Here is a 12,749-nt window from a genome sequence, read left to right on the forward strand (position 1 = left end):
GGTTCGAGCTGAAAACATCAGAAAATTCAGATTGAGATACGTAGATCTACAAGCGAACATCACACAGCCTCTCAGAACGGGTCTTTGCCTTTTCCGAACCATGATAAGAGAGAGAGAGAGAGAGAGAGAGAGAGAGAGAGAGAGAGAGAGAGAGAGAGAGGGAGAGAGAGGCGGATCCCACAATACAGGAACTCATTACAAATATTTACTGAACATCACACCGTAGGTGTCTGCCTCCCCGCATCACACGTCAGTTCTTTCCTCAGAACTGTTTGCTATTTAGCAACGCTTCAGTACGTTACTTGCCGCCCTGAAAGGGATGCAGTCATTTTGACCGACTCACTTAGTGCACTTTTATCATTAGACCCGACGGCGATGTGGCGTGACCACTCATTTCTGACGCGCTCAATTCGGAGGAACTGGAATGTCTGGGCAACACTTCTTGCCGTATCACATTTATGTGGATTCCCAATCACATAGGGATAATGGGAAATGAGAAAACAGACACTGCAGCGAAAGCTGCGGCGTATGACAGAAAATAAATGTCAATTTATGTACCCGCTCGAGATCTCAAGTCGGTCATTTCCAGATATGTCCGCAATACGTGGCAGAACAAGTTCGACCAACATCGTCACGGTTTCAGGGAAATCAAGTCCCAACTGGGTGATTGGGAATCTTCCCATCGCCGAAGCCACTTCCAGGAAGTCGCCCTTTGTAGGCTTCGATTGGGTCATACATATGCAACACACTCGTTTTACTTGACGCGTAAGAATGTGCCATGGTGTGACATATGCGGGGACCGGTTGTCGGTAGAACATGTTATCGTCTCATCCCGGCACCTTGAGACGGAAAGGCGACAATTTTTTCCTCCAGCAGCCGTTCATCGGTTACTCGGTCGGAGACCCATGTAGTGAACTTGGATACATACTCGCATTTTTAGCATGCGTTGACTTTGACATTATTTTCGCTCACCACTCAGTGTAAGTGTACCGGTGATATTGTCTGTTATTAGTTGACAATACACTTATGGCGTCGTCTCAGAGGTAGATAACCGTCATTGAGTGGGCGCAAAATGGCCCGATGCCCGTAAGCAACTTGTAATGCGGCTTGTCACCGTGAATTAGAACCACAGGAAAATAATTGCGCGACGTGATACATATTTATAACCTCATCTTTCCAACGCCTCCGCCCTGAATTCCAGCCAATCAACCGATACATGTTTCTGGCCTCCTTTTTGAAAGCATTTGCCCTGAATTCTAGCCAGTTATCTGATAAATATTTTCAACCTCATGTTTTCAGTGTCCTTGCCCCGAACGCTAGTGAGTTAACAGTCACTTTGAGTCCTCCTCACTGTTGGCCGTGTCATTACCCCCGAGGGCCTAGTAGGTCTAAACAATCACTGACTGGAAATGCTGTGGCTCGGCGGCCCGGTACGGTTAGGGACGGCTTGGACGAGCTGTAAGTACCTTTGTCAGTGCCGTCAGTCGTACCGCTAGCCTGTTTCAGTACCAACAGCGCAACCACTTCAATGTTGTTCTCAGAAATTTTAGTCTTTGAGACCTTGCGATATTTTGAAAATTCAGCAGCTCCTTTTTAACTTAACTAAGAAGGTTAAATTTAAAAAATGCAACACGAATCGGGACAATACGAACTAAAAGCATACTGACAGTCCGTGCACATAACATCACTACACCAACATCTCTTACAGAGTAGAAAACGAACAATGACACTGCCAAGAGCGTGGGTTAATATGCGAAAGCTATTAATCACGCCCGAGCGCAAAACACTACTGGTCTTGCTGTTTGGGCGTTTTATGATTGGGGTTACATCTCAAAGGTGCATATACTGCCCACAAATCCGCACATGAGCTCAATACTGTCTTCCCAACAGTGGTACCAGTAATCGATCGAGAGGCGGCCACTGTCGCTTTTTGTAACCGATCTGGTGACCGGTCACATCCTAGCGTCCAAGCCGAGCAGTTGGGCCAGGAAGCATACACAGGTATGTGGCCCAGATCATTGTGACCATTCCAAGCCCCCACAACTGAGTATTTCCCCAATAATTTGCTCACAGACATCGAAAACGAGGACCATTTCAAGTTTCCCTATTTCGTGCCGGTCTCACCGCGTGCGATAACGTAAGCATCACTCCCCTTTCCCCGCTAAATCATGACAGACTGAGATTGCAGTGCTTTAAAAATGGTTGCTGGCATGGGTTCCCAAAGGTAACTGGCTCAATTCGCTTAGGCTGTGGCTCCATATGCATGATTGTAGCTGTCACATTTATTACAATCTCGCTTTCCCGATGACGCAAATGTCACTTCACCGATTATTTTTGAATAATGCACAAATAGCTGCATTGAAAAGAACCAGACACTACGTGGAATCGATATCCATTGTGGTAACGGAACTTGCAGTGTCATTTCCATTTGTCATTTTCCAATGCAGCAAACAGCACCGGAATATTTTCATGTCGTAGTAATGGTGACATTTACGAAATGATGGCCGTGCGTGGTGCCATTAGGTATCATCACTTCATTAAGCACCACACACAAAAGCGTAATGACCATCATATGGCATGAACAACGCTATTAGCGTTGTTCCTGGCGAAGTGTGGGAAAACACCCTGGGCACACTCGGATACTTGGTTGCGTACTTAGCTACTTCCGCTTCTCTCCTCCTCTTCAATCTACTCTTTAGTCTCCTCCATTCAATTTACAGATAATGGTTATACTCCAGCAGGCTAGAATCTGTTGAGCATTTGAAAATATTAATCATGTTGAAAGTTCACGGTGCCATTTTTTCTGTCGGTGCAGCGAGCATTAACCGCACCGAGCGTCTGGGGCGTGCAGAGGTCCTTTGCCGATGCTGAAGGACTGTTCCTGTTCACGCATCGACGTCTGGGGCGTGCAGAGGTCCTTTGCCGATGCTGGAGGACTGTTCCTGTTGTTCACACATCGACGTCTGGGGCGTGCAGAAGCCGCTCACCGATGCTGGAGGACTGCTTCTGTTCACACATCGACGTCTGGAGCGTGCAGAAGTCACTCACCGATGCTGGAGGACTGCTCCTGTTCACACATCGACGTCTGGGGCGTGCAGAAGCCACTCACCGATGCTGGAGGACTGCTCCTGTTCACACATCGACGTCTGCACGCCGCCGAACTCAAACTGCGGCATCTTGAGACTCTCGTACAGCACCACAGGCTTCTCGGCCTTCCAGCGAAGCTCCAGTTCCGACAGCGTCTTGGAAACTGAAGCAGAGGTCCTCGGGTCGTTAGTGGAACAGGGACAGGTCATGTCGGTAAAGGAGGTGTCAAAGGTGACTGAGAGACACGGATCAAGGCGGCAGACTGGTCACAAAAGGGCGTCCAGGATGATCAGCAGCGATAGGCTATACGTCCCGGCACCCAGCTTAGCTCAAGACTAGACGTGGCAGCGAATATTTAGTTCCGCTTCACCTAGTTTGCAAAAAAACGTTTGAAACATAATAGAGACCAACGTCAAATTTGCGGAAAATGTGCGCAGGGGATTACGGTTTATTACTTGTTTAAAAATGTATTCGGTCACCCACTATTGACGAAAACGGTGTCACGAAAAAAGATCCAGTTCCACATTAATGTTGCATACGGCGACTCAACTCAATAAGCACGGCTTCCATGTGGACAGACAAGGCAGCCGAGTGCATTTCAAAAGATACTGAAAACCCTTTTGAAGTACGTGTTTGTGATTCACCTAGGGGACTGAGTTAAAATCTGAAAAAGGATCAACATAACGTTGGATGTCCTGGAACCCCCAACGACGAACCCCCTGGACCCCCCTGGAACCCCTGGAGCCCCTGAGGACGATTTATGTACCCGCAAAAACGCATTTAAGTTGGCATCATGGCAACAAACACAGCGCCTCGAATCATCCATGCTATCAATTCATTTTATTCTTCGAACGTGGAACGGACTTATAACGTGAGATGAAGATCTGTGATGACGACGTACCTGACGGAGCACTTCTATTATAAAGTTACTGGAAACCGACGAACTCCCCGTGTAGAAAATTTGAAAATATTTGCAACCTGTACCATAGCAAAAAAACTGCATTTCCTGGCTGATGTGCACTTCCTCACATTGATTTGGCTGGCTTGGCACCACGCCATTTTGGTGCTGTCGCACGACCCCCCCCCCTCCCACAGCCGTGACTGGAAACCAGAAGTCCTCCAAGTTACACAACAACTTACAGCTGCCAATTTCCATGGTGCAAACTTGAAAGTCGAGTGGGAACTTGGACACCTCCATCATGCACGCGAATATCAGCTTCAACCTGTCGAGCAAAGGACCATTGCTGTTGAAGCGCAACAAAGTCGTTCGATCTTGCAGAACACAGTAGGTCGTTGACGAGGCAACAGCATTCACACTGCGTAAATGATAATTTTCTTATTGTCGTACTGGCAAGTTCGTCCTATCCGTACATTTACTTTCAGAAGGTCATCTTCTCGAGACGGTAGATGGCGTGCGGGTGCCTTCACGATTATCGAAAAAGGTAGCGTTCGCAGTCAGAAAGCAAAGCGTAATGTTGGATCTCACGCTTCTGCGAGCAGGCACGGATTGAAAGCTACAAAAGGCATTTCTTTTTTATCTTTCCAATCTACGCCAGGAAATGGCTTTATACAGCTGATTTGGCACAACTTTGCGCACGCCTAGCACCATCGCACCGAAAAGAAGAAAGTTTTACGATGGACGTAAAGGAAAACGCCAGTCCCCGACTACCTTATTTCGTTTGAAGCACGTTCCTTTTGGCAGTAAATATACCTTAGCCTATATTTCGCATTTTCTACGCCCAGCACATTCATGCCACTGTGAAGTGGCTTCATTAGGACAGGGTTAGGGGCTTGGGAACCAGGTGGGTATGGGGAGTCCCAACCTTCTTAAAATTCTACATTTGCATCAATGGGAGTTGACGGGAAAGGAAAAATGTAAATGGTTATGGCCACCTCCTCTCCCTAATTTCCAATCAGGATAGCCGGATAGCTGTATAACTTCACAGAATAGCAATGCCTGATGTTACAATAGTGACAATCGACTGACGCCAACTGGGCGGTATTTTATTTTGGCGCAGCTCGGACATAACACAGCATCTCTACTTGCGTGCAATTTTATTTTCCGACCGTAGCGATTTGCTGAGTTTGGCCTCAGAACTGGGTCTATAATAAGTGGGCATAGAGTAGTGCTGCTTTCATTATGACAGCATGTTTTTGCATGGGGTTACGAACGAGGACAACGCAGAAATGTACCGACCGGTATTGCCGCTCTGCGGCACTCACTGAAACTGGAAAAAACTGCACGTTAAATCGGAATATCCTACTCGTTGTGGGAAGCCAAAAGCTCTCGCCCCTCTGGTAGATATATCTCCTTTAAGTTGCAATGCCCCATGGCACAACTGTAGTTGGAAAGCGCATTTCTTCTCAATCCGCCCCACTATGCTTAAAGCAAAACTAAACGTGCACGCCTGTTTATCGCCTGCACTTTTGACATCACGCATGAGCCATCACACTTCCTTACATAACGTCAACTCCGCTCCTAATGACGGGCTTTAAGTGCCATCATCACCAGAATGTAGGCTGTGCGAGTCATAATGAATGTTCGTTTGAGTGGGCCTTACAGCTGCGGGGGATATTTTAAAATTTATAAGTGTACGCATCTTCATTTAACGCTGTTACAGTCCGGGTAAAAACCTGACTTCGAAAGGTTTACAAACGGCCACTGAAGGCATCTAAAATTTTGCCGTGCTTTTATGATGCTGTAGCCACCCATACTTAACTCCGCCGAGTGTCAAAAGTCATGCCAATGGTTTTTTACTTGCATTCTCACCGGTGCAAATCTCGGCTCTAGTAAGCGGAGTGCGAAAGATATAGCTTATGTTTCACTCGGTTAAATCTGTATCTGGCCAGAGAAGATCTAGATCTCATGTATATCTGTTAATTTACTCCACGGCTGATCTAACCAGAATCCAATTCGCCACCAGAATGTCAGACCTAGTGAGTCCAGGATGATGGTTTTTCGATGCTTAATGAAATGCTGGCTTGTGTGCAAAAACTGGCTCAAAGGCTGTTCCATCCGTACACCAGTGATCATCATGAAGACATATATTATTTGGCACTTACTGTCGATTTGCTTGACGTTATACTCGAGCATTTATGAGCATTTCATTAAGACCAATAATCAATCAAATCCATACTTAAGCCCAATCCTAACACATTGAACATATGTGTCAATATGATCCCCGTACGATCCGGTGGATTGCATCGGATTGCAAAATCCGCTGGGTCGATCCTGTCCGTTTCGCTCTCTGCAAATGCCTGGACAGGCCGCAATGCATTCGTAGTCGGGGCACGGGAAGAATTGCAAAGTTTTGGGGGAGAGGCACACGAAAAATGACCCCTCCCCTTTTCATGACTGCAGTGTACCGTGCAGTGTATTCTTACGATGCTAGATGCACCGATGCCGATGCCACGGGGCTGGCATCGGCGCGGTCAAGCATCGGGTAGGCCGGCTCCAGTGAGGCAAGCTCTGTTGGCACTGCTGGAACTGGACTCCGTGCTGGCTTCGTTGGAATGGGTTGCGGCACCGTGTCTGGTTGGACCGGCTACTGCACCGGCTCCAACAGTTTAAACCACTACGGAGGTTCAGTTCGGACCGACCACTGCGCCGGTTTGGACGAGGCTGGAGGCAGCCCTGGCTATGACCGGACCGGCTGCTGCGGCAGCTCTGTTGTACCGGCTTCTGCGCTACGTTCAACGGAACCCGCCGCTCCGCCGTTTCCGGTAATATTGCCTGCCGCGATGGCTCTTAAGCACAGCTTGCGCGGCTAGCGTCCCGGCTCTGGCGACGTGCGACACGGCGCTGACTCTGGTGGTGCCAGCACTGTTGCACTGGCTCTGGTGATTCCGATCATCTGATGCCGACCGTTGAGGAGCCGTTGATCAGGCCTGGTCGGGGATTTACCCGCAACTGGTCGGGGATTTGCCTGCGACTGGTCGGGTATTTACCTGCGGCTGGTCGGGTATTTACCTGCGGCTGGTCGTGCTCAGGTGATGCCAAAAGATGTGCCAACATTATCAGGATGCACATCATATTCCGCCGCATAACTACCACGAAAACATAGTAAATGAATCTCATCGCATCAGTGCTCGGAAAGCTATGCAGCGCTAGCGATTAATTTCTGCATCATCACTAACAGGTCGATGGAGACAACAGCAGGTGTTAGCTTCTTGGTGGGGAACATAAATCACATAGGATGATATGCTGACCGTTCGATCCGTAACCGGAGCGTTGCATCGGAGCCTCCGAGCGCGCGGTGATCTAACTGCCCCTGTACTCATGCAACACGCCGTGTTACACGGGCTCTCGAGGGCCCGTTTACGGGCGCCTCGGGGGCGCGGCTCCGGCGCTGACCGGCTGGAGCTGGGTGACGTCATGGGTGACGTCGTGACTTAGCGCCTGTGCGCTAAGGCACTGCATTCCTTCCCCGCATAAAGCAGAGGGCTTGAGGTTGGGTCCACGGACGGCTGCCTCATCTCGACGCCTCTGCCGGGGCCGCAACCAATGGGACGAGCTCTGCCGGAGCTGCATCCTCTGCCGGAGCTGTCATCCAACGGGACGAGTTCTGCCGGAGCTGCCATCCAACGGGACGACCTCTGCCGGAGCTATCATCCAACGGGACGAGCTCTGCCAGAGCTGTCATCCGACGAGACGAGCTCTGCCGGAGCTGTCATCCAACGGGACGAGTTCCACCTGAGCTGTCATCCGACGGTACGAGCTCTGCCGGAGCTGTCATCCAGCGGGACGAGTTCTGCCGGAGCTGTCATCCAACGGGACGAGCTCTGCCGGAGCTGTCAGGTCCTGGTTCCCTGGCAGGTCATCTGCTGGAGGCTTCTAGTTTGTTGGCAGCTCCTCAGCGGTTGGCACTCTTGTCCAGCGAGCTGTGTTCTGAGCTTTGCCGTCGGACGTCCGGAATGCGGCGGTTCCGACGCTCTTGTCGACGCGAAGAGGCTGTAGGAAGCCTTGGGCACCTTTTGGTAGATGTTTTGGGGTCTAAACGCGAGCGTAGTCATCCACGCGGATGTCTGGATCGACTTTTGCTATCCGCCGGTCGTAGGCCGCCTTGTCAGCCGCCTGCCACTACTCCAGTCATGCCATCAGGTCGTTTTCGACTGGGGCGGCAGCTGTGGTGGAAAATGGTACGGCAAGTCGCATTCGGCGTCCGAAGACCTGCTTGGAAGGCGAATTGCCTGTTCTGGAGTGCGAACTTACCCGATGCTAAGTCAGACACGTTCGCACGCTGCTCTCGAAGTTTATTGCAGTCCATCTCGTCCGACGCACAGCGCATTTCGCCATCCGGTGGCGGATGAGCTTTTCCGTAAGGTCACCGCTGTTGCGCGGGACGCCCAAGCCGCGCAGCGCTGCGACGTCATCCGCCTCCGCTGGGCTAGTCCCGGTGTTTGCTGAACTAGACAGCTTTCTGCGAGAAAGCGTCATCGAGCCCGTAAACGTCAGTGAACGAAGCAACCCACTGGCCGTCTCTCATAAGAACGCTGGGTGGACATCTATGTCTGTGCGTGGACCTACGTGGATCTACGTACTGCCAAATCCATTCGTTGCCAACTACTTTTGACCACTGCTTCGCAGTCGCCGGTCAACCTTTTCGAGCTTGGTCCCGTAGCAGCCGGAGTTCCAAACGACGAGTTGGCGCGAATTGACATTCCCACAGATACATCTTTTCGCGTTGCACTGCTGTTAACGGCACTCAGAGCCTTTGTCTCTGATCGGAGTACCTATTCTCTGCGCTAGTGAGGGCATGTGACCAGAAGGCGGCTGCTGGCTCAGTGCCGTCCCGCTGCAGCTGAGACAGCACAGCTTCGGCTCTATCGTCACTGGCGTCAGAAGTGACGGACGTCTGAAGACGTGGGTTACACGGGTGGGTTATACGGAACGCTCGCTCTGACGCTCTGAATCCCTTCTGATCTGAGCTCCCTTTTGACGCTTTGGAAGGCTTGGTCGACTTCTCGAGTCCACTTGAACTTCACGCCTATCTTCAGCAGATTGTGACAGAACGGACTTTGTCGGAGTACGCTGGAACGAACCGGACAACCAGCCGTACAGACCCCGGAGTGATCCCAGCGCGTGGACGTTGTCTGGCGGCAGGCATCTTGCACGGCGCCTGTCATAGGAGAGGCGGGACGCTCTCCGCGGCGTTGCTTCGACGCCAGTATTAGGCCAACGCCAGGATAAGGCCAGCTTTGTGAGGTGGATGCCATGGTGCTAGAGATGGGTTTCGAGCCCCGACCGACACCTGTCGTCCATATACGAACCCTTGCGAGTACGTTCACTGGCACCCGGAGGGCGGCCGGCCTGGCCTGGCCTGGCCTGGCCTGGTCTGGCCTGGCCTGGCCTAGCCGGTCTGGTTCGGTCCGGGCCAGTCCGGGCTCGGGGCACCTTAACCGGCACGCTGCACAGGGGCGCAGCCCTGCGTGGTGGGCAATAATTGGCCTGTGGCCACGTGGCCTGTGTCTGGGTCGGGCCGCTGGGTCGCTGGAACGGGATTAGAGTAGCGGAGCCGGGCGAGTGCGGGCACGCGTGATGTCGTCGGCGTTCAGTGGAACTGAGGACTGTGGAGGTTGCTAATACACCGCAAGACATGCATCAAAGGCTATCACGACCACGCTTACACTACGACACTACAGATGACCTCAGAGCAGTCGCTGCGGGACCTCTGCGAAAATGGGGAGCAGACATGATTTCGCTTCGTTTCTTTCCATGCATCGACATGGGTTTAATGTTGAATTTTGTACAAAGCAGCAGGGTGCGTGGCTGTCTGCTGCCCCTTCAGTCCGCCCTCTGCTGCAAATCTAAACGAAAAAGCTAATGGGAAAACTCACAAGGTTTGAGAAGTGGCGTGGTTTTGTAAGACCATTTGGATTAATACATATACCTCCGCTTTCACGCAAGATGTAGTTTCTCCTCGAATTCCATCCAATACCTTGCTGACTGCAAATTTTGCGAAGAAAGTGCGGCCCAGGGGGCTGGGGTCACCTAGCGAAACACGGGATTATACCCCTGGCTTTGGGCGACCCCTAATGTGTATCCCAATGTTAAAAAATTTGGCCCAAACAGCTTCACATGAAATCAAACAACATTCGTGTGTCTGAAAAATTACAAAGCTTCAAAGGCAGAGGACACCTGATGAGCATGCACATCCGTCCACACCTGCGTATCCACATCTCCGGGAGCGCCATCTGCTTTCACGGACCTTCGGTCCACCAAACATCACGCTGCCAATTTTTCCATATACCAAACATCCGGTCGTGATCGGTCGCTTACCAACTCCAGACCATTTGCCAGCAGTCTGTGACAGTGTGCCTTCGTCGTCCGTTTTGTATAAACCCCGACGGGCATCACAACGCCGCTCGCACTGCATCTCACCACCAGAGGCAGGCCACCGGCGGCACGGAGGGCGTCCGCAACGTCTCGAAATCTGACACCATGCCTGTGGTACAACGTAGACAGAATACACCTAACATATCGTCCATAACCTCCTACCTCTTCTACCCATCCCCCAGACCGTCAGTGGGTGATGCCGCCCCTGTCATTGTCAGGGCGTTTGGTTTCGCAGCCTTCCTCCCGCGCTCGTTAAACACGTAAGTGGGCAGTTAAAGCGTTGCTAACGGTTGGCCAGTAAAGTCATTACAGTAAGAAAAGTGTCTGCTGCAATAAACTCTTTGGTGGTGCTTGTGATATATACCTCACCTATGCTTCGGATCAGCCTTCCCTAGCGCGACGTCACAGGAGGGCGCATACAAATACGGTCCTCGCTGACAGTGCACTTTTGAATGAAGCACCGCAAGTGCTGCGAATATCATGGCTACAGCGGTTCCCGTTATGAGCAATAGAGTTTAGCCGCGGGGGTAGTGTGGTGTTCTGTTTGTCACTGACCAAATTTCTGCAGGCGAAATTGTTGCCAGCAGCGTAACGTCATACCATATGACATAAAATTGCAATGAAATCCATGCCCAGTGGCGACATGAAGAGTCAATATATCACCGAAAGACTCTTTCATCACCGCGATTTTCAATACCATGCACGTAACCAAAACGTTCATTTACACAATATAAACTAACTTCAAATAATGCCAGAATAACTGCAGCTGTTGGGAAGCAGGCACACCGGTCATAGATCATGAGATGCCCAAGTCACAAAAGCAGTCTTCTTCAATCTTCGAGACTTGCCGGGGCCTCATGTTTAAACTCGATCTACGGCTGGACTTGCTTTCCTCGACCGCAAAAAAGCAACGAGGGACCTGAAAAGCCAAGGCCGCAGAATGCATGGCAGGATGCGAACCGGCGGCGGGCGGCACTGTAGGGTGACGTCCAATATGCGGGCCTCCTCCGGGCCATATCCCGTTACAAAAATCTGGCGTGCGCTTCGAGCCCCAACCCAGCCGTCATCAAACTCCAAACCGCACCTTAGGCATGCTCTTGAGCCTGGCGCGACGTGTGCTGCCTGGCGGGTGCTTTTTGCTGTGCCCCAACAAGCACATTGCGTTCCATTTCATTTGTAGCTTCACATCAGGCTGCTATCTCTTTCTGAACATACTCACCCTGACGGGAGGGGGAGGGGCGATGCGACGCACCTCTAAAGGTTTTTGAAGATGCCAATCCGGCACATTGTGCAATCCCGCTAAAATCTTTGGTAGCTCGGATGCATCCATTGTGCGTGTGTTGACAACAAAAACGTATCCCTGGCACTTCTTGTTTCGAAGGAGCGACAGCTTTTACGAGCACTGACAGACGATCCACGGCCGGCGCAGGCGGCGGGCGGCAAGTGACGATTCCGCGGGCCGCACGCGGAAGGCTGACACTGATGTCGTTTCATTAGTGAAGCCCTGTGTTATAAATGTACGCTCAAAACAGATAAAAATACATAATTTTGTATTTACAATGACGCAAGGAACACGCCTCCTCATGTTCCATGGCTCTTCACTACATGATTTTGTACATATTACCATGCAAAGCTGAAATAGTTCGATTTTCAGGAAATTTTTTCCTAGCACTTGGTCTGGTAGGGACAATTAACAACACAATATTTATTATCACTTGCAAGATCTCGTTAAAGACAATTCACTACATTTTCACGACGCTCTACCTTTCTTAGTTTGCAAACGGTAGGCGGTCGCCAACGTCCTATAAGTCTGCGTTTTGAAAGTCGGCTAATTACAGTAAGAACTAAAAGCAATGCCCGCTATCATTTTTCATCCAATTGACAGGTATTGGTGTCAAAATCTGCATTTCAGTTTACACAAAATCAGTTCGCACGGCAGAATTGCTTTTCACGGCGGTGCGCACTTGGTTATCATCACCCATACGTTGGTAGAAATTCAACCAACAAGCCAAAATTGCCCTCTGCACTCTTAGTAGCATGCAATTCAGGGGAATGATTTCGCAAAATGAGGGGGGAGGGGCTGAAAAGTTAAAAGTGCCCTAACTGCCCACAATATGCTAACAAACAGGTTTTTCTCCGATTTTTCCTACTTTCTTCCCAAAGTCGGATGGGGCTAAAACCCAAGTTCGAGTGGGGGGGGGGGGGGGGGAGGGCTGAAGCCCTCTCCCCAACTGAGTCGGAAACTTCACCTCTGATGTAAATCTAAGCTTACCTCTGGTGCTTGCCATACATAACGCAAGAGTGCCGATACAAATTAGTTTCTGGG

General features: G+C 50.6%; 1 protein-coding gene across 1 annotated transcript in view; it reads right to left on the reverse strand.

The window, feature by feature from the left end:
* Positions 1–12,749, reverse strand: part of LOC119113023 (glycine receptor subunit alpha-2) — a 37,385-nt gene that overhangs the window by 10,037 nt on the left and 14,599 nt on the right. Inside the window, exons 3-4 of the mRNA XM_037237341.1 lie at positions 4,228–4,310; positions 3,110–3,250 (exon numbers count right to left, since the gene is read on the reverse strand). Coding sequence (XP_037093236.1) covers positions 3,110–3,250; positions 4,228–4,310 — 224 coding nt within the window. The remainder of the gene's footprint in view (positions 1–3,109; positions 3,251–4,227; positions 4,311–12,749) is intronic.

This window comes from Pollicipes pollicipes, unplaced genomic scaffold (assembly GCF_011947565.3).
Source record: "Pollicipes pollicipes isolate AB1234 unplaced genomic scaffold, Ppol_2.1 Scaffold_7261;HRSCAF=8764_pilon_pilon_pilon, whole genome shotgun sequence".
Classification (NCBI taxonomy): Eukaryota; Metazoa; Arthropoda; class Thecostraca; order Pollicipedomorpha; family Pollicipedidae; genus Pollicipes; species Pollicipes pollicipes.